The sequence below is a fragment of the Myodes glareolus genome, chromosome 3, assembly GCF_982192425.1.
Source record: "Myodes glareolus chromosome 3, mMyoGla1.1, whole genome shotgun sequence".
Classification (NCBI taxonomy): Eukaryota; Metazoa; Chordata; class Mammalia; order Rodentia; family Cricetidae; genus Myodes; species Myodes glareolus.
In genome coordinates, this window is record NC_142028.1 from 50460668 (window position 1) to 50482641 (window position 21974).

The 21974-nt window shown below is 45.4% G+C and overlaps 1 protein-coding gene across 1 annotated transcript in view; it reads right to left on the reverse strand.

Annotated features, from left to right (window-relative positions):
- The window catches only part of Gxylt2 (glucoside xylosyltransferase 2), a 96168-nt gene extending 88821 nt beyond the window's left edge, over positions 1–7347 (reverse strand). The window contains exon 1 of the mRNA XM_085685995.2: positions 6984–7347. Coding sequence (XP_085542121.2) covers positions 6984–7264 — 281 coding nt within the window. The 5' untranslated portion in view covers positions 7265–7347. The remainder of the gene's footprint in view (positions 1–6983) is intronic.
- Between the last annotated feature and the right edge of the window lie 14627 nt (positions 7348–21974).

The following is a 21974-nucleotide window of genomic DNA, read 5'->3' on the forward strand; positions in this document are numbered from 1 at the left end:
TTCCTGTTCCGTCCCCTAACACACACAAGTTACCATAGTGCCAGAGAGTAAAGAAGTAATCAATTTCCAACTACAGATAAAACCAGGCTTGTCTGTGTCTTAGAGGGAGAGCACTTGCCCATTATATGTGAGATCCCAGGCTTGAGTGACCACCTAACATAAAGCCAAACCAAAAATTCATTCAGGGGACATGCAGTCAAGGACAGGATGAGCTCCTAGTGGGCAAAATGGGAACAGTTTTAGCAAGAGACCAGCCATATGAAGGCCCAACCCAAAGAACGCATGAAGATTCTTGTGTCCAGACTGAGAGGAACAAGGGAGTAAGTGACCAGTGGAAGGGACACCAATCTCCTGCAGGAGGACCTCAAGTAAGCCATGCCAACACTCGGCCTTCAAGGATCAGAGCAAACTCCACACACCTCACCTGTGGGTCATGTTTCCTTCCATACAGAACAGAAAGGGAGACAGGACAGGGTGACTGCCCAGAGCAGAAACCCAGCAAGGGCCACCTCAGTCAGGTGACCAGGCCCAAATTAGTAGGCTTTTGTTGTTGCTGCTGCTGTTTTTGTTTTTGCAACCTTGGCCTAGAGCTGTCTACGTAGAAAAGGCTGCCCTTAAACACATAGAGATCTGCCTGCCTCTGCCTCGTCAGTGCTGGGAATAAAGGTGTGCTCCACCTCACCCAGCCTGTTGTGAATCTTGTAGACAGAGCACACATGAGAAACGCTATAATGGTGATGGTTTTTCTTCTAGAGCCCCATAACCTGGAACTATCACGAGTAAAATATTTCAAGTATTCTGATAAGGAGACCTTCCCAAATAACCCACAAGTGTTCTTCCCAGGTGACCAGATCCTTAGACGCCTACAGCAAAACCTAAAAGCAAGCCCCACCCCAACCTGTCAGAAATAGGCAGCCTAAGAAACGACTGCAGTGTCCAGCTTTAAAAGATGACAACATACAACAAAGTCTGCTGAATGGGACCCTGGAACAGGGACTCTAAATGAACATTAATAAGAATGTCTCAATATGACTTCATCAACACAGTTGAACCCCAGCAGTGGAAGACCTTACAAGTCGCAGAAGCTGGGTACTGGCTGGGACAAGGTGGGCCCTGCCTCTGTTCTCTAACTACTCGCGGAGTACCCACCATGAGGTCATCTCTGCCTTAGCGCTCAGGGATAAGTGATTAATGGCACAGGCAGTGCACCTGAGACGGGAGGAGTAAATCAAACACGGTGCTCGCACAGCTTTGGATGCAGCGAAAACAAACTGTGGACCAGGATGAGCTGGGAGATGTAGAGGGATGGGAAGTGTCCAGATCTGCACAGCCTGGAAGGCGTCTTTGTTAATAGGACATTGGAACACAGATCCAAAAGTGAGGCCCCTTGCTAGATGAGGATGAGGACAGGAATGCAGTCCAGTGACTGAGGGAAAATAGAAAGAGAGGAGGGCAGGGCTTAGAGACACTGGGATGGGCAAGGGCTCAAAGTTGATTTATTTGTGTGGGGACATGCACATGTGTGGGGGTCAGAGGACAACTTTGGGGGGTTCCCATCTTGCTAAGGCAGGGTCTTGCTTGTTTCTGATGGTATGCTGCATACTCCAGATTAGCTAGTCCTCAACGTTCTGGGCAATTCTGTCTCCACCTCTCATCTCACCCCAGGATAGCTGGAAATGCATTTTATGTGGATCCTGAAGATCTAATTTAAGTCATCAACCTTACAAGGAACATGCTTTTACAGGTTGACTAATCTCTCCCACCCAAAAATTTTATTCTTAGTGTGATGGGAGCACACACACACACACACACACACACACTGGACAGCTTTAAGCTGGCATAGTGACCTGCTGTGGTCTAACTTGTTCAAGATTATTTCAATAGCTATACGGAAAATGAACTATAGAGGGCGCTAGAGTAGACCCACTCAAACCAGAGTAGGCTTCTACAGCGGTCCAAAGGATAGTGGAGAGCAGTACCCAGGGAGGTGGTAGAGATGGTGGGAAGCATGTTTGTGGCCGAGCTAATAGGACTAACTTGAGTGGGAGTGGGCATGTGTCAGACAACAAAGCTGAGTTCTAGGGTCCACAAGATGTCACATTCGGTAAAGGCACTTGTGACCAAGCTGGACAAATTGAGTTCAATTCCTGGGACCCGCATGGTAGGAGGAAATAACAGTCTGGAAAATTGTCCTTGAACTATCTAACACATGTACTCTAGACCATATGCACATGAATACACACACACACACACACACACACACACACACACACACTCGCATGTGCTTTCACATGATTAGAAACTGAACTGTGAAGAGAATCAAGACTCACAGCTAGATAACATCACACATGTCGCTCAAGTCCTTGAGGGCATGACTGTCCTCTAAGGCCAGCATCTGATTCTGAGAGGGCGACAGATAGATTCTGCTACATGACATCACCCCTGTTTATTGAGACCTTTGTTCAGGCATGAGCCCTCTGACGAGACTCATCTCGAAGATCAAAGGGAACCGCAGGAAACTAGTGAGGAACAAGGATGTGTTTCCTCTCACTGGGGTGGCTGGGGAGGCGGCCAAGTGCAACCAGCAGCTTCCCCATTGTCTCCTCTCCCTTCAAATCCCAGGAGGGCGGAGACTCCATTCTCCCCTGCACAGCAAAAGCCGAGTGGTCTATGTGCCAGAGACATTTGCCCAACAACTGCGGAGTATATTGACAGAGGCATATCACGGGACCAGGAGGGAGCCGAAGTCTTTTTCAGAAACCACATTTTAGGGACCGGCAAGAGAGTCAGTGGGCAAGGAGCTTGTCGCTGAACCTGATAGCTTGGGTTCATCGTGGAAGGAGAGAACCAGCTACTACAAGTTGTCCTCTGACCTCTGACCCCTGCACGTGCACAATGTGACAAGCTCATGCACATACACACAGAAAATAAACACCTGCAGCAATTTTTTTTTTTTCTGAAAGAAGCCCTATTTTAAAAGAAATCAGGCTACCCCCAGAAGACGAAGAATAGAGTTCAAGGAGGGTTGTGAGTCTGAGCAATCAGTGAGACAGTGCAGGGCATGTGGAGCTGATCTCGCGAGACAGCACGAGACGGTGACGGGTGCGACCTTGCTGATGAACGTAGTTGCTCAGCACAGGATCATCACGTTAGAGCTGGGAGAGCCCTCAGGAAACTTTGGGTCAATCTGTTCATTTCTTTAAAGATGAAGAAAAGACGAAGGGTAACCTTGGGCGTGTCCTCGCCTTCCACCCTGTCTGAGACAGGTGTATAAGCCAGGCTAGCTAGCCCTTAAGTTTCTGGGGAATTCTCCTTTGTCCTATGTCCCATGCCATATATAAGAGCTGGGATTGTAGAAGTTACCGTGTGTAGCTGGGCATGAGCTTTGCAGATCCAAACTCGGGTGCTCACGCCAGCACGCCAAGCGCTCGGCTCAGCGACCTGTCACTCGGCCCTGTTCTTTTTTTATATTTCTGATCCCCAGCTACATTAAACTTCCCTTTCCACGTGAAGGCTCAAAGAGTTTTCTGAAGCAAAATGGAAATATAGTCTTCTAAAGTCTGAAATCTAGTCACAAGGAAAACACTTATTTTAGAATTTTAGCTTCATTTTTTTAAAAAAAATCTCTTAGCAAAGTTCTTATCATTCACTGAAGATTGGGCAGCTCACCATGTTCCCTTTTTCATCTGGCTGCCAGGAAGCTTACAGCTAAATTTAGCACTTACTCTTTCAGTAATAGTGGTCTCGATTTTTAGCAAACTTATTACTCCCCTCCATGACCTTCTTACACAACCATTTTAATGACTTTATTGCATATGTATCTTTTATTGTAGTCACCTCAAATTCTTTTTGGAAGCCAGCCAGGTACAAACCACCAATAAACCAAAACAGAAGGTGAATTTCATTTTGTTGGGCTCTACTGTAATGGTTACTTCCCAGACGATGTCCACTTTGAGATCACATTGGCGACTTGAAAGCCCAGACCGTCCCGCAGGGCCTCATGTTTAGATAGAAGGAAGTCACCACAGGACAGATTGCATACAAATGGCCAGTTCTAAAATTGTAGGGTCTGCCTGCTAACCAGGCAAGCCCATGAAAAATGCGCTGAAAATGAAAACAAGATGTGAAAGGCGAAGGCCTCCTTCCCCACACTGACGTGGCAGAACTTCACTTACAGCAGGGCCCTCAGGGGGCCAGCCTGGGCACTGTGTGGTCAGCAGGTGGCCGGCTGGGTACCATCCACCCTCAAGTTCTCTGCTCACTACAACCACAAATCTGACCCTCACCACGAAGGAGACATGAGATCACGCAGCCTCTATCTCCTCTGGATTCTGGCCACGTAAAAAGATTAAGCCACAAGGTTTTCTCTTCCCTCCCTAGATGAAATTCCTTCTCAACCACAAAAATTTCAACCAGGCAGAGTTTGAAAAGCAGTAAAGGAGTCGGTGGGGATCTCGCCTGCCTGCTCCCTTTTCTCTTTGAACCTTGAGTTACCCTTGGTGTGGAGGCAGCAAAAGGAAGAAAGAAAGCAGCCCCCAGAAAATGTTCGACAGCTTATGCATTTGAATCCGAGATGCCTGGTGGCAGTTTCTTTGCACTTTACAGAGTCTGTGAATTAGTTCTTTATTCCTCTGGCATTGGACATCATTTCTATGATGATCGAGGAGATATGTTCAAAAGAAAAATGGTTTCCAGGATCCTGTTGCCTGGGGCAATGTACCTTCTCTCTAGGACCCATTGGGATTCTATTCATGATCTCCCGTGAGTCAGAGCCAATTTGTTCAGATCGTGACAAGAGGATGCTGCCCCAATGTTCCTAACACCTTGAAGGATGAGACACATCCAAGAATCCATGATGCTTCTTTAGAAAAGCTTCGGTGCAGTGATAACTGCAGGCAAACTGTGGCCTGACAGCACAGCTCAGCAGGTACTCCCCAGGCCCATGCAAAGGTCTTTAGCCTGGTCTAACTCTTACCTGCAAGTCCTGCACAAACATCTCTTCTGATTCCGAGTCTCTAAAACTCAGACAATACTCATGGGTGCACCACAGAGCAGCGCTGCCACTCTGCCGTGTCCTCAAAGCAAAGCTGAGGGTAGAGGAGATGGCTCCACTGAAGAAGCGCAGGCAGGCCCAAGCATGAAGACCTAAGCTCAGATCCCCAGCTTCTGTAATTGCAGTTCTAGGGAGGTGGAGACAGGAGGCTCCCGAGAGTTGGCCAGCAGCCAAACCTTCAAGCTCCTGGTTCCCGGAGAGACCTTGTCTCAAAATAAAATAAAATAATAAAAAAGCTGGGGAGAATTGAGCGAGACACTGGATATCAACCTCTGGCCTTCATATGCACAAACACGTATGTACACACAGAGCGCAAAGGAGGGAGGCGAAAACACACATTACTGACTGTGCTCCCATGTTTGACGATTCTGTAGGGCTAACTGGGGTCTGAGAACCGACATTGGAAACAAGTTTCCATGATGCTGTACAACAGTTCTAATACTGGGAAGTTTGTGGATCACTATCAAAGGGTTAGTGTATGAATCGCAGTGTGCGTATAATTATTAATGGCTATCTTTACATGGTGCTGTTGACACAGTTTGTGTTAAGTGATGCCAGCCTTTATCATAATGAGCTTGTGGCTTAACTCTGAAATAATCTCGTGTAAATAAGAAACCCCAGCAAACTGGAGGGGGAAAAATCCTACCAATTATACAACAAAAATAGCCTAATTTTTAACAGTGGATAGTCAGACCCCAAGAAGGGGTCTAAGAACTTTAAGGGCTTCCACGGGAGGTGGCAAGATGCCTCAGAGGGTAAAGGTGCCTACTGCCAAGCCTGAGGACCTGAATTCATTTTCAAGCACATACTGAGTGGAAAGATAAAACCACTTCTGAACAAGGACTCCTGACCTCCAGACATGCCTCCCTCAACATGCACACACAAAATAAACAATCAGAGTAATAAAGAAAAAGTAATAAAAATTAAGAAATTGCTGGGGTACTATGTCCCCTGATATATCTATGTGCATTTACTGCAAGTAGAGAGAGAAAAGCTGACCCAGCTCCCTCTTAAGGTTTCGTGTTTCTCTTAACTACAGTTTAAAAAAAAAAAAAAGCGCCCAGACTTCGTCATTATGGTAAAAAAGAATTCTTCAACTTGTTTCAAGCAATTAAGGAGCCAGCGAATGCGGTCGTTGCAAGGCAGTTAGAAACAGCAGCTCAGAAAGAGCAGAGAAAACAGACCAACTACAAGATTCAGGGACTGTTCAAAACCATCCCCACAACAAAGGAGAAGAACGCGAATCCCTAACCTGAGGGCATCCGGTAACGCCAAGACCAAAGATAAAAAAGCTGCGATGAAAGGCAGCCGCGTGGACCGCCTCGTGTGGGGAGAGGGCAGGGTCGAAGGTTAAGATGGTTTCCCAGCGGGAGCCTTTGGCGGTCCTGCAGCTCCAACAGAGATCAGGAAACCCCCAGTCTGCCTCTTCCCCGTGCCACGCACCACTTCGTCCAAGAACAAAACTTCTTTCTAATCAATCTGAGCCAGACGCCCGCTCCACGGGCAGCACGCGGGTACAAGAGCTTGCACAGAACGCAAGCCAGTCCTGGCTCAACATCCAACTTTTCCAACTCCATCAAGATCTGAATTCTCCCGTGAAACAAGAGAATGAGCTCCAGTTGCCTGGCGATGGCTTTTGAAAAATTAAACAAAGAGCACATGTTTGCAAGAATGCAACCAGACGCCTTGTCCTGACACTTGCGACCCGGAATTTACAAGCCACTCTCCCTGACACTCCTTCATGGAGGAGCATGGGTGTCACCAGGGTGGTCTGCGTGTCTCGCGGGGTGGAAAGAGGTAAAGAGTGGGTGAAACTTGGAATCCGCTTTTCCCATCCATCCAGCCCCCAAGCCGCCCTTGAACTTGGCACCGGTGCGGGTAGCGAGACGCTCGTCCCCAGATGGGAGGGATCCAGGCTGCCACGACTCACCTCGCCAACTTCTCGCGGCTGGCGGCGCGCGGGCGGCCGGCTCGGGGGCGCGGACGCGGGGGCCGGCGCCTAGGGGAGCGTCGGCCGGCGACCCCAGGGAAGGCGTGGGGCTCCGGAGGGCGCGTGGGGACCGGCGCGTGGCGGTGCTGAGGGGCAGCCTCGGGAAGCGCGGGGAACCCAGGGGGCTCCGGGTCGCGGCGGGTGCGCAAGGACAGCAGCGCCAGCAGCAGCACGGCCAGCGCCAGGAGAAGCAGCGCTGCCGCCTTACTGCGGAGCTTCATGGTGCGGCGCGGCGGCCCCGGGGCGGCGGGGACCCTCTGCGCATCGCGGCCCGTGGCGGCGGCGGCGCGCAGCGTCCAGGCTGGCTCGCCCGGGACTGGGGTCTAGGCTGGCGGCTGCGGAGGAGGATTGGGAGGAGGTGGAGGGGGAGGAGATGAGAAGCAGGGGGAGGGCTGGGAGGAGGCCCGTGAGGACTCGGGTGGAGCAGCCCTCCCTACCGTAGTGTGTGGAGTAGCGGCCCTGCAGCCCACCACCGGCTGCCAGGAGCCTAGACCTCAGGTAGAGCAGGCTCGCCACACCTTCATTCATTCACTTCATTCATTCAGTGAGTACTCATACTCACCCACGCATCAGATTCACTCTCCAGTTCACCCAATCATCCTCAAACTGTCTCTCCCCCATTCAAGCCTGCATCCACTCACTGAAGACTCCCTCTCCCATCCACTCACTCGTTGTCCTGCCGGCTCCCTCACTGTGCACACTTACCCCTTCCGTCCACAACTCCACCCAGTTCCCTCGTGGTTTGTTTATTCCGTACGTGTTTCCATCATTGTTTTCATCCATCTATCCCGCAAGCTTGGGCACCAACCCAGTCCCTCTTGACCCAGGGCAGAATTTTTGGCACTAATGAATAACTGCTGGATACAACCCCCTCTGGATCCATGTACTCTACCGCAACTGTACAATGGTTTTCAAGGTTTCCATTTCAAATCTGACGGTCCCTGGCTTGGTGAAGCTGAGTTAAGCCCAGAGCTTTCCCAAGCTTGCAAAATGAGAACGATAAGGGTGCTACAAGAGGCCTCTCTGAGCATTAAGTGAAATAATCCTTTCAAAGAGAGCTGCACATACTGGGGCTCAAAATGGGATTTGTGGCAATGACTACAACAAAACAGTTTATCCTACAGACACACGTGCACATTCTGTTTTCCTTCTGGCATAGAGTGAAGATAGAGTAATAACTTCACAATCAAATGTGAGAATGGACTCTTCAGAGATCTCGTCATTGGCAATCAGCAGATCCAGGTCAGAACTGCACAGCTGGCTTCCTAGGCATTCCAGTCAGGAGCTGAAGCATCAGGACATTCTTTTCTACTCTGCACGAACCGACAGGAGGCATTCATTCTCTTAACTTTCTCTGTGGCACATCTGTTGGACTCGGGATACATTGTCCCTGGGCTTCTAGAAGACTGTTGTCTTGTAACTCATCTAAAATTTAATTACATTATAAATCATTACATTAGCATCTGATTATAAGTCTTTGGGGACCCATTGTACTTATAGTTCTAGCAGTAAGGCTGTCTAATAAATGGGAAGCTTTTACCAAGCAAGCATCTAAAAGATAGCTGGGGTGCCGTTGGACATCTACATGGCAAACCTGGAAAGACGGGAAGAGGTTCAAACAATGTACTGGCTCTCCCTGGCTTTGTGAGGAGCCCAGGTGTCATAAATCCCACTGCGAAGTGTCTAGACTTGTGGGAAGGGTGCTTTGGGTGGTCACAGTAATTAGCAGGTTCTCTTGGCATATTGCTGACACTGCAGCGGGGACCAGGACACTTGGCAGAGTAAAATATTGACCTGGGCCAAGGGCCAACATAGATACTCAAGACCTGACATTTGGCTTTTAGATTCAGAAATGCCGTTAATTTGGAATATGGCCCAGTAGTGTAGAAAGCTCCCCTGAATCTGCCTAGGTGCCTTCTTACTTCCTTAAGAAGAATGTTGCATGCAGCAAAGACCCAGTAAGGCAAAGTAGGTCAAAGTAATACATCACACTGTGGTCAGGGTTTGGGCATCAAACACAAAGAAAGAACTTGGAACTGATAGACTAATTCAAACAGAGGGCTCGTTTTTGGGGAATCCTTTGATGGATATGTGTGCATAATGTTTATGTGGGGGTGCACATGTGTATGCAGTTGCATATGTGTGTACAGGTACATGTGTGTGTGTGTATGCCTGTGGATGGCAGAAGACACGTGGGATGTGGTTCTTTAGGCACTTTCTGCCTCTGTTTGGGGAAGCAGGATCTCACATAGGCCCTGAGCTCACCGAATAGGTTAGGCTGGTTAGGCAGCAAACCCCAGCTTTGAGAGTGTACCAACACTCTTAAAGGAAGGGAGGAAAGTCCTCTGCTTTTTTTTTTAAAATGTGAACTCCAGCCTTCGTATGACCAAGGCAACTTATAAAAGAACGCATTTAAAACTATAATTAATTATAGTTTTAGAGGATTGCAGTCCATGATAGCAGAGTAAATGCTTGTTGGTTCCTCTCTCAGCCTCCCAAATCTATTTCTTCTGGAATATTGACACCTATAGCTCCTGGTTGCTCCTGACAGAAATTAGACCCATTCTCTTTCCCTTGCTTTCTAGATGAATTATCTATAGTCTCATAAGAAGATGCCCCAAAATATAGTGGTGTAAACTCTCGTTTCTGCATCTTTGTCTGTAAAGTCGGGTAAACTGTCATTTCTACGTTTTTGTTTGTGTTTTTGAGACAAGGTCTCACTATGTTACTTCGGCTGGCCTGGAACTTGCCACGTAGACCAGGCTGTCCTCACATTCACAGCGATCCTCCCTCTTCAGTCTCCTGAGTACGTCCCTTAAAGACATGGGCCACGATGCCTAGCTACAGTGAATATCTGATTTCATAATTTCTGCATGTTGGGAATGAGGTTGGTTGGCCAAGGTGTGCTGTCCAATCAACAGGTTCAGCTGGGGAAGTGTGGCAGATGGAAGGATCCAGTTTCTTTTGGTCATTGGACTAAGTCAACTGTACATGACTGGCTGGTGACCAGAGACCTCCCTCAGGTCCTTGCCAGGGGACTTCCTCTTTCTGTCAAGACAGGGTCACAAGATAAGCCAGATAGACCCTCCTAACAAGATTTAAAACCACAGGTTTTTTCGATCTCATCTCAGAGACGACAAATCCCATTCATTGCTTTGCCACCTTTCTATTTGTTCAATCCAATGCACACTCATAGGGAGGGAATTACATGGGGTCTGAATGTCGGGAGGAGGAAACACCTGGAACTCTCTCGAGACCTTACCTTCCTACTCTCACCCACAACATTCAGGAAAATAATTACTTCTGTGGGTTCCCCCTCCCAAACCTAACCGGTAGCTGTGTAGAATGTTCCACAGAAACCAGTACCAGGCAGGAACAGCCTACCCTTAACTAACTAACTAACTCTGGAGACTCTGTGGAACAGCAATGAGAGCGAAAACTCTCAAGGGGGATAGTTACAGGGATTTCACGGTTTCGGGAGGTTTTCTCTGGGAGCTGCTTCCAACTTTTCACAGCAAGTATTGGAGTAAAAGCTCCTCCCACCTCTGTCAGGGGACAAGACGCTAAACCATTTTGAAGCCCACCAGGCCTTCCTAAGAAGACCTCCCTTCAAGAGAGCTTCCTCAAAGCCTAAGTTAATTGGGGTGTAACAGAGCACTACCAGCCTCGGGAAGGGAAACATCTAACTTCAGCCCCTTCAGTTAGTTTGTTCTACTTAAGACTGTGTGGGGCACTGAGGAGCTCTTGTGATGTCCCCTGCTGAGTGCCACAGACAGCAGAGGCTTGGCAAGACTGACCCTGATCTCAGCACTGCTGAATGTTCCTTTCCTTCGAACCTTGTCAGTACCTCTCCCAAAGCCACCTGACCTCAGTTCTTTACACCCAGGACAGAATTCTTGACATTCAGCAGCAACAAAAGCGTCCTAAGACACATGAAAAGGCAGAAGACACAGACTGAAGAGACAGTGCCTGTACCAAATGAGTTTCAGATTTGACGCTGATGTGACACCATGGATGGGTTTGCCAGTTAGGGACTTCAAACAAGTGTTCTACATATACTAAAAGCTCTAGAGAGTAGGGCAGGATCTAAGAACCAAGAAGAGGTGCTAGTGATTAGAAAAATAAAGCCACTGAATACATATGAAGATTTTTTTTTCAGACAGGGTCTCATTTCCTCATGTCCAGGATGGCTTTGAGCTTACTATGTAACCAAGGATGAACCCTCCTGCCTTTACCTCCTCAGTGCTGGAATTATAGACATGTGTAAAATGAAGATAGCCAAAATCTTAACAGATGAGGGCATAGTTCATAAGTCCCACCCCTATCTGAGGAGCTACTGGAGGCTGGTGGCTATAGGGAAAGGGAGGGTCACTTTTGTTCAAAGTCATAGGCCCTAAGAGGCCACCCACGCACCAACAGATGATCCCTGAGCATGTAGGAGCATCACTCGGAACATACAGCAGATGTTAACTAAAGAGAGAGAGAGTGAGTTGGGAGGGGAAAACAGAGGGGATGGGGAGAAATCAAAAGGAAAGAAATGGGGGTGCATTGGATCCAAACATACTATTTACATGTATGAATATTAAATGAGATATTTAATAAGAATTTTAAAGAAATATGTAATACCCCTCCAAATCCACATACATTAAGAGAATAAAAGAACACCATCAATTTTATAATTACAGATTTGACAGCCTGGATGAAATGGACAAGTTTCTTTAGAACTCATCAGCTCTTCCTCAAGAACAAACAGAAAATCTCAGTAGCTTTATATCCATTAAAGAAGTTGAATCTGAAAAAAGAAGAAGGAGGAGGAGGAAGAGGAGGAGGTGGTGAAGGAAGAGAAGGAGAAGGAGGAAAAGAAGAAGAGGAGGAGGAGGAGGAGGAAAAGAAGAAGAAGAAGAGGAGGAAGAGGAAGAAGAGGAGGAGGAGGAGGAGGAGGAGGAGGAGGAGGAGGAGGAGGAGGAGGAGGAAGAGAATCAGTAACAGTCTTTCACAGAAGTGCGCATCCCAGAAAGGATCTCTGGTAAGTCCTACCAAACATAGGTGAAGAATTTACATCAGTTATATGTAATATCCTCCAGGAGACACAGCCAGAGGGAAAACTTGTTAGCTCACTCTATGAAGCTGGCATTGCCTTGCTCACCATATCAAAGATCTTGCAAGAAAAGAACTCATGAACCTAGATGGAAAACCACTCAGCAAATGCTAAGAACTCAAATTCAACAAAGCATGAAAAAAAGATATGCATATGCTATGACCCAATGAGACCTGTAGTTGCGCAAAGGTGGTTCACATTAAAAACCCGGATAATGTCGTCCATTGTGTCAACAGACAAAGGGAAACTCATGGAATCATGTGAACATAAAGAGCTTTGACAACATCCACTACCGATTCATAACAATAACTCTCAGAAAACTAGCAACAGAGGAAACCCCCTCAGTTTGGAAGAAAAAAAACAGTTGTTACAATACATTGTAAAATTTTATTTTTTATTTTTACATACCAATGCCAGTTCCCCCTCCTTCCCATCTACCCCACCCCCATCTGCTCCTCAGAGAGGGTAAGGCTTCCCCTGTGAAGTCAATTAAGTCTGTCCTGTCACCTCATTGAGGCAGGACCAAGGCCCGCCCCCTTCCTGCTCCTATCCCCATGGTTCCTAGGCTGAGTAAGGTATCTCTCCATAGAGATGGGTTCCACAAAGTCAGTTCATGCATTAGGGTTAGATTCTGGTCCCACTGCCAGTGGTTCCACATGGTGCCCAAGCTACACTATTGTCACTTGCATTCAGGAGGCCTAGTTCTGTCCTATGCAGGTTCTGCAGCTGTCAGTCTGGAGTCAGTGAGCTCCCACTAGCTCGGGTCAGCTGATTCTGTGGGTTTCCCCCATCATACTCTTGACCCCTTTGTTCCTATCATTGCTGGTCCCTTTCACTGATTGTACTTCAGGAGCTTGGCCCAGTGGTTAGTTGTGGATCTCTGCATCTGCTTGCATCAAACAGTTGTCAAAATACTGAGTGGTGAGGAACTAGAAGGCTCCTTGGTAAGATCAGGAACAATCACATCATACTTATCACACTTGAAGTTCTAGGTGATGCAATAAAACAAGAAAAGGAAATAGCAGGGAAAATGGCTAGGAAGGAAATGTTGCAGCTGTCTTCGCAGATAGCATGACCATCCAGCTGGAGAACCCAGCACACACAAACCCTGAGGCAAATAGACAAGCTCAATGAGGTTGCAAAGTATGAAGTTAATATACTGAGGCTGATCCCTTTTCTATTTTCAGTACTAAACAAGTGGAATTCAAAATTAAAAGCCGTGATCCTGGGGCTGAAAGACAGTTTGATGGTCAAGTGTGTGCACTGCCCTTGCAGAGGATCGGAGTTCAGTTCCCAGCACCCACATTGGGCAGCTCATAACCACCCTTACCTCCACTTCTAGGAGATATGACATTTTCTTACCTCCACTTCCAGGAGATGTGACATTTTCTTTTGGCCTCTGTGAGCATCTCCACACATGCAACAGACACACACATATATACACATTAATACACACACACATACGCAATACAATTTTTGTAACATCTCAACTAAATCAAAGGAGAGTTAGTTCAGTTTCATAGGTAGGAAGAGTCAATATTTTCAATATGTCAGGCCTTCGCAATTCATCCATAGGTTCACTCAACTGGCATCCAAGTATCAGAAGTTTTATTTATTTATTTGTTTGTTTGTTTTTATTGTATATACACTAATGTTCTGCCTGTATATATGTCTGTGTGAGGGTGTCAGATCTCCTTGAACTGGAATTACAGATATGTGTGAGTTGCCATGTGGGTGCTGAGAACTGAACCTTTAAAAGAGTAGTCAGTGTTCTTCACCACTGACCCACCTCTCTAATCCCCCAGATATCAGGATATGTGTTTGGTGGATATGAACAAAATGTCCTTAAGTTTTAATGGAGAGCCAAATGTCTTCAAATAACCAGCTCAGTATTAAGGTTGAAGACAGTTCCAGTATTAATACTTACTATAAAGCTCAGTAATTGATAGAGTATGGTATTGGTGAAAATAGAAACAAATCAATACAACCAAATATAGCACCTAGACATTGATTCACATAAATACCAGGCAATTTAATTGAGTAAAGATTTATTTTTAACAAATGTAATAGAACAGCTGAATTCACACACACAAAAACAAATCTAGTATGTATCTTACACACACACACACACACACACACACACACACACACACACACCTACCTAAAAGAGGATCATAGACTGAAGTGTAAGTAAGACTTAATTCTATAAAACTTCTAGAGGATACCTCATTCAAGGAAGTCTAAGTGACCATGAATATTATGATGAGTTTTTTCTTTCTTTGTAAAGATACATTAAAGACTGATCCAGGGTAAACATTCACAGATTAACTGGACTTCCTTAAAGTAAAAACTGATTTGTGAAACACAACATGAAAGGAATGAGACACAGACTGAGGAATAATTTGCAAAGGACTCATCTTATACAAAGAACACTTAGCACTCAACAATCAAAAGAAGACCTCCCTTTCAAATACATAAGCCAAAGATCTGAACAGACTTCTCAACGATGAAGACAGACATATGTCACACGAACATGTTAAAAAAGATATTTGGTGGGGCTGGAAAGATGGCTCAGAGGTTAAGAGCACTGACTGCTCTTCCAGAGGACTCAGGTTCAATTCCCAGCACCCACTTGGCAGCTTACAATTGTTTCTAACTCCAGTTCCAGGGTACTTGGCACCCTCATATCGACATAAATACATACAGGCAAAAATAAATAAAAAATAGTTTTAAAAAAGGTATTTGGTATCAGTTGTTGTTAGGAAATGTCACATTAAAATGAGAAAGTGCCATGCTCCTGTTCGAATGTCTAGGGACTATAACATTGACACCCCCAGATGCTGAGGCCGTGGAGCAACACACGCTCTCTAACAGCCTCTTTGAAAGGCAACTAGACAGTTTCTTAGGAAGATAAATGTAGGCTTATGACACTATTAAAAACAACACCCATGGTGGTTTGAATAAGAAACCCCCCCACCACATAGGCTCATATTTAAATGTTAGGTTCCCAGTTAGTGGAGTGTTTAGGAAGGATTAGAGGTGTGACCTTGTTGGAGGAGCTGCATCACTTGGGGTTTGCTCTGAGGTTTCAAAAGCTCACACCAGACCTAGTTTCACCCTCTCTCTACCAGCAACTTTCAGATCAAATATGAGCGCTCAGTTGCTGTTCCAGCACCATGCCTGCCTGCCTGCTGCCACGTCCCTGCCATGCGAATCATGGACTAATCCTCTGAAGCTGTAAGCAAGTCTTCAATTAAATGCTTCATTTTATAAGTTGCCTTGATTATGGTGCCTCTTCACAAGAATAGAATAGTAACTAAGACAACACTCCCAAATATTCACCCAAATAAAAAACAAAAAATGTACACATGGACACTTAAAGAAATGTTATCCATTTTTCTCCCAAACTGGAGAAATACTTTCTTTAATACTTTCTTCCGTAGGTTGGATTAATAAATAGGTAATGAGATGTGAAGACAACGTGATATTATTAACGAAGAGTAAATCAATGGTTAATGCACACATAAAACCTGTTTGGGGAACCTTACATCCATACTAAGTGTGAAAGAAGTCTGGACAGGTTTTATCGCGTATAACACGCTGTCGGAAAGGTAACTCCGTATCGACAGTATAAGGATGGAGAGCTGTGGTTAAGCAGTCAGCTGAGGATTCTTAGGGTCCTGGAATCAGCTGCGTGTCACCAGTAATAATCCACACGGTGCGACTGTGTCATAGTAGCTACGTGTCATTATACTGATGTTCACACTTACAGAATGCAAAACAGACAGAGACACTGATGGAGAGCGTGGAGGGTGGGTGATAGGTGGGTGACGGTGACATGGCAAGGAGTGGTCCCCGGTGTGGGGAAGCAGAGACAGGCAGAAGCCTGGGCTCACTCTACAGTCTAATGTACTCGGTGAGGCCCGGGCTGATAGAAACCCTGTCTCAAGAAAGAAAGTGGATAACTCCTGAGGAATGATTCCCTAGGTTGACCTGTGGCCTGCACAGGCATGCACACATATAAGCACCCTTAGGAGAACACACACACACACACACACACACACACACACACACACACACAGAGAGAGAGAGAGAGAGAGAGAGAGAGAGAGAGAGAGAGAGAGAGAAAGAGAGAGAGAGAGAGAGAGAGAGGCCATATGTCTGAGCACAGCCTGGGACCATGAATTCCAAAGTTGTTGGGTTTTTTTTGGGGGGGGCTGCTGTTGGCCCAACAATTTGAGTTGGAAATGAAACTTAACAGGCATTTAAAAGTTGTTCTTGCTTTTTGAGACAGCATCTTGGTATATAACTGAGGCTGGCTTTGCATTTACAACTGTCTTTTCTCCCACTTTTCTGAGCACTGGGATTGTAGGCCTGCGCCACCGTGCCTGTCAGCCTTTTCCATTAATAAGGTGATTACCTCAGGTGCCTCACTGCAGCAGTGGCAAACAGTTCAGCTGTTCCCACACAAACACCATCCAACCTACCTTTCCCACATCAGTTTGAGATATCACCTGTCAGGTCCTAATACTCCTGGGTGTAGTTTAGAATATTTATTTCCAGGCTTTCTTTTCTATTCTGTTTACATGTCTTCCGTGTATGAGTGAAAAGCTATTTTCCTAGCTTCTATAGTGTGTTTACACACTCCAAACGGTGAGTCTGATCATGCTGGGAGCTTTCTATTTTTCCACACAAACTTAGAACTAGTTTGCCTCATAAATTTCCAAATGATGCATTGGCATTGGGGCTACTCCATAAACTAATTTATGAAGAGTTAATATTTCCATTATGATGAGCTACCCAAGACAATGACATGTCTCTTGTTTGTTCAAATTGCATTTGGCATTTCTCAATGCTGCATAAACTCCTTCTGATATGCATGACTGAGCTTGGTGGGAACGAGGTTAGTCACTGATGCCCCAAACCCAGAAAGTTAACAATCAGAAGGAATCCTCAGTGCTGAAGACAAACATGTCTGAGGATTAGACAGCCGAGGTCCCAAGGCATGAAGTAAGCATCAGGACATTTAATTAAGACACAATCCCCTCAAGGAGTGGCACTTTGAGTAGGAACATGACGAAGAGTCTCCCTCACAGAAACTGCCAACTATGCTCCTCAGAGGAGAGAGAAGGCAGCAGGGAGTTGGAAATTCCCAATAACCCTCACGTGGGTTGACCTTCCACAGGAACAAAGTTTCAGGCAGAAATTTTAGATCAAAACAGTCTCAAAACAGCCGGAGAGATGGCTCAGAGGTTAAGAGCGCCGACCACTCTTCCAGAGGACCTGAGTTCGATTCCGGTCTGATCGCAGCGATCAGTAAATCACTGTAAATAATTGGAAAGAAAAAAAACAGTCTCAAATAGGCAGTTCCTCCAGTTTCCAAAAGCAAGAACTAATTTTTTTTCAAATGTAATTAGATACTGTTAATTAGGAATCCTGAGGTGAAATCATTCTGAATGTACAGTAAGACCTAAAGCCAATGACTGGTGTCTTACTTATAAAAGAAGGAGAAGGAGAGAGGCTGTGGGGGGGATAGTGGTGCACACCTTTAATCCCAGCATTCAGGAGGCAGAGGCAGGCAAATCTCTGTGAGTTTGAGGCCAGCCTGGTCTATAAGAGCTAGTTCCAGGACAGCTAAGGTTGTTACACAGAGAAACCCTGTCGAGAGAGAGAGAGAGAGAGAGAGAGAGAGAGAGAGAGAGAGAGAGAGAGAGAGAGAGAGGAGAGAGAACTAGAAAGTGTGTGGTTCAGTAGTTGGCTTTTGTCTAGTGTGTTAAAGGTGTACAAGACCCTGTACTTCATCCTCAGGAACACAAAAATATACATAGAAGAATAATGTGAGCGGTCATGGAGAAACACACACACACATACACATACACACACACACACACACACACACACACACACACACACACGAGAGCCGTGTAAAGATGGAAGCCAATTTGGCTCACAGTGTCACAATTTTAACAATGCCATGGCAACCAGAAACTGGACAAAGTAAGGAGGATTTTTTCTCAAAGGCTTGCAAGGCAAGATTGCCCCTACTGACAGTATGACTTCAGTTTTCCTAAACTCTGAAGTTACCCAGATGTAATTTGCTGTGGACACCCTAGACAACGAATGCACCAGCTTTCTAAGAATTCATACAGATAAAATTCAAAGAACTTGGTTTTATAACCCCAGACCAGAAAACAGAGAAGGAAATAAGTTATGACAAGCAAAACTGAGCACAAAGAACAAGCTGCAGAGAATGCTTGGCTAGCATTGTGCAGGCATAGTAATGGTCAGTGTGGGATCTAAGACAAGTATATACAATAGTCCTAAAGAAATAAGAATCTTGGGAGATGGCTTAGTCAGTAAAATGCCTGCCATGTAAGTACAAGGTCCTGGGTTCAGATCCCCAGTGTCCATGTAGAAAGCTGGGTTTGGTGGTGCAATGGAGTAGCAGGGACAGGAGGATCTGTGTAACTCACTTATCAGCTAGTCTTAGCCCTGTCTCAAAACTAATGTAGAGAACAATAGAAAAAGACAAAGTTGACCTCTGCTCTCCACCTGCATACACACATGTGCCTAACTACAGACGCATGCCTATGAACACACATATATACAAATAAAATGTAAGCATCATTAAAATAATAATAGAGAAATGGGAGTGGTTATGGAACTGATGTTGATATAGAGATTGTCAAAATGAACTAGGGATTTGGGGAAGAGGCATAACATCTAAAATTTTTAAATATATGATAAGTAGAAACTCAATTAATGGACTAAACAGCATGTGAAATTTACCTGATGGGAAAATGAGATAAACTGAGTGATAGATCCAAGGGAACATCTCAAAATGTAGTTCTAATAGATTTTTTAAGTCATAAATTAGGAAGGGTTGGCAAGATATCTCACAGAATGAAGTGCCTGCAGTACAAGCCTGTGGACTAGAGTTTTGATACCCAGTACCCTCATAAGAGCAGTCAGAGCAACCCAGTTTTAATTTTTGAGCTCAGCTAGAAGAGAGAGGACATCACTGGGGCAAACTTGGCAGGTAGACTAGCAGAAAATGGAATTGGCAAGTTCCAGGTTCAGCAAGAAACCCCTGCCTCAGGACCTAGCGAGAAGGCTCAGCCGTCAGTTAAGAGCACTTGTTGTTCTTGCAAAGAACCTGGGTTTGATTCCCAACACCCAAAGAGTGGCTCGCAAACATCAGAAACTCTAATCCCAGGGGACTCAACACCCCCTACAAACCTCCATAGGTTCCAGGCACACCATGGTGCACATGTATGTAGGTAAAACATGCACACATGATTAAAAAGAAAGGAAGGAAGGATTGGAAGGAAGACAAGAATGAAGGAAGAAAGAAAGAAGGAAAGAAGAAAGAAAAAGACAGAGAGAGAGAGAGAGAGAGAGAGCCCCTGAGTCTGATACCAGCATCACAAGCAAATAAGAACTATAAGACATGGTCTTGCTTCCCTTGTCACTGTGGTCAAACCCCTCACCAGAAGTGACCTAATGGAGTCCATCATAGGTGATGTGGGATGTCCTTCTGTATATGCGTTGCTCTTTTTGGTTGATGAATAAAGTTGTTTTAGACAACAGTTTGGTAGAGTAAAGCCAGGCAGGAAGTTTGAACAGAAATATATAGCGAATGAGCAGAGTCAAAGAGATGCCATGGGGTCACTGAAGGAGAAAGATGAACATTACCAGTAAGCCACAGCCTTGTAGTGACACATAGGTCAATAGAAATGGGTTAATTTAAGATGTAAGAGCTAGCTAGGAATACACCTGAACCATTGGACAAACAGTTTATAATTAATATAAGCTTCTGTGTGTTTCTTTGAGACTGAACAGCTGTTGAACCAGGTGGGACAGAAACTCCATCTACAGAGGGCAAGGCATGGTGGCAAGTGGTTGAGGTGGCTGGTCAAATTGAACTTGCAGTAAGGAAGCAGACAGACGTGAATGCTGGTGCACAACCCACGAGCATGCCCAACCCATGAGATACCACTGTTTGTATCCTCCATTTTCAGTTAATTCTCTCTGGAATCTCGCAAACATACCCAGAGAGATATATCTCTTAGGTAATTCTAAATTCAACCAAGTGGCCATCAAAATTAATCTTCACAGAGAGTCCAGGTAAAGGAAAACAACACAGTAAGATCTTGTATAGTCATATGGTTATGCATATGTGTATATTATCTATCCACTTATCTCTCCAATTAGTGTTTCAGAAGGAAATAGTGGGGACTTGGAGAGGGAAAATTAGGCATGAAAATGACTGTGTGTTCTATGGAACTGAAAAAAAACCCCACAAATCCTTGATTTAAAAATTATGATACAGAAGAAGAAGTCTGTATCTAGACATATTTCTACAAAAATACAGAGCATAAAAGTAAAAACCTTGGGCAGGGAAGATAGTTCAGTCAGGAAAGTGCATACTACACATGTATGAGCACTTGAGTTCCATTCCCAACACCATTTAAAAAGCCAAGCATGCAGCTGTGTACATGTAATCCCAGTCAGCACTGGCAGGTGTGGGAGGTGGTGAAGCGAGCAGGACCCTTGGGATTTGCTGGCCCATCAGTCTGGCCTAATCGACAAGCCCTGAATTCTACTCAGAGAGCTTGTCCCTAAAAACAAGGTGGATGGCTCTTCAGAAATGACACTTGAGGTTGACATCTGGCCTCCACACACAAAAGCATACAAGTACATGTGCGCCTCCCCCCCCCTCTCTCTCTCTCACACACACACACACACACACACGAAGGGAGAGTGGGAGAGACTTTAAATTAATACAGAGAAAATCAGATTTCTTGCCAGCCATAGTATAGATCAGTGGTTCTCACTCTTCCTGATGCCGCCACCCTTTAATACAGTTCTTCATGTTGTGGTGACACCCCCCAACCATAAAATTATTTTTGTTGCTACTTCACAACTGTAATTTTGCTACTGTTAGGAATCGCTATGTAAATATCAGGTATATAGGGTATCTAATATTTGACTCCTGTGAAAGAGTTGCTTGACCCCAAGAGGTCTCTACTCATGGGCTGAGAACTACTGGTATGGATGGATAACAGAGGAGAAACTGCGTCTTAAATATGCAGAAGAAGTATCCTTCATTCTTTCTATCCCTTCATGTGGACAAGTTCCTTGTACAAAGGACATACCCGGGGACCGGAGAGATGGCTCAGTGATTAAGAGCACTGGCTGCTCTTCCAGAGGTCGTGAGTTCAATTCCCAGCAACCCCATGGTGGCTCACCACTATCTGTAATGAGATCTGGTGCCCTCTTCTGGCATGTGGGCATACATGCAGGCAGAATGTTGTATACATAATAAATAAATAAATCTTAAAAAAACAAAAAACAAAGGAAATACCAGAACATGTGAAGCAGGTTCTAAGATGGGATAATGGACTGATGCTAGGAGGATTTTGAGATGCATCAATAGAAAGAAGCCCAGTTTCTCCTGAATATCTATTGCTGGAATGTGGACGTTAAAAGTGTTACTGGAGCCAGGTAGAAAGAGTTTCCTCATTTTGAACGCCAATAGAATGTAACCAGCGTGGTTAGTAATGGAGCCAAAAGGTCAAAGGAAGATGGAGAACAGATAGCTGAAGCAAGAGGTTGGAATGATTCAAGTCAAGAAGTAAGAGTAAAAGAAAGCTAGGCATGGTGGTGCATGCCTTTCATGCCAGCGCTTAGAGGCAGGTGGACCTCTACGAGTTTGAGGCCAGCTTGGTCTACATATCAAGTTCCAGGACAGCCAAGGATACATAATAAGACATTATCTCTAGCAAGCAAGCAAGCAAACAAACAAACAAACAAAAAAACCAGTAAAAGAA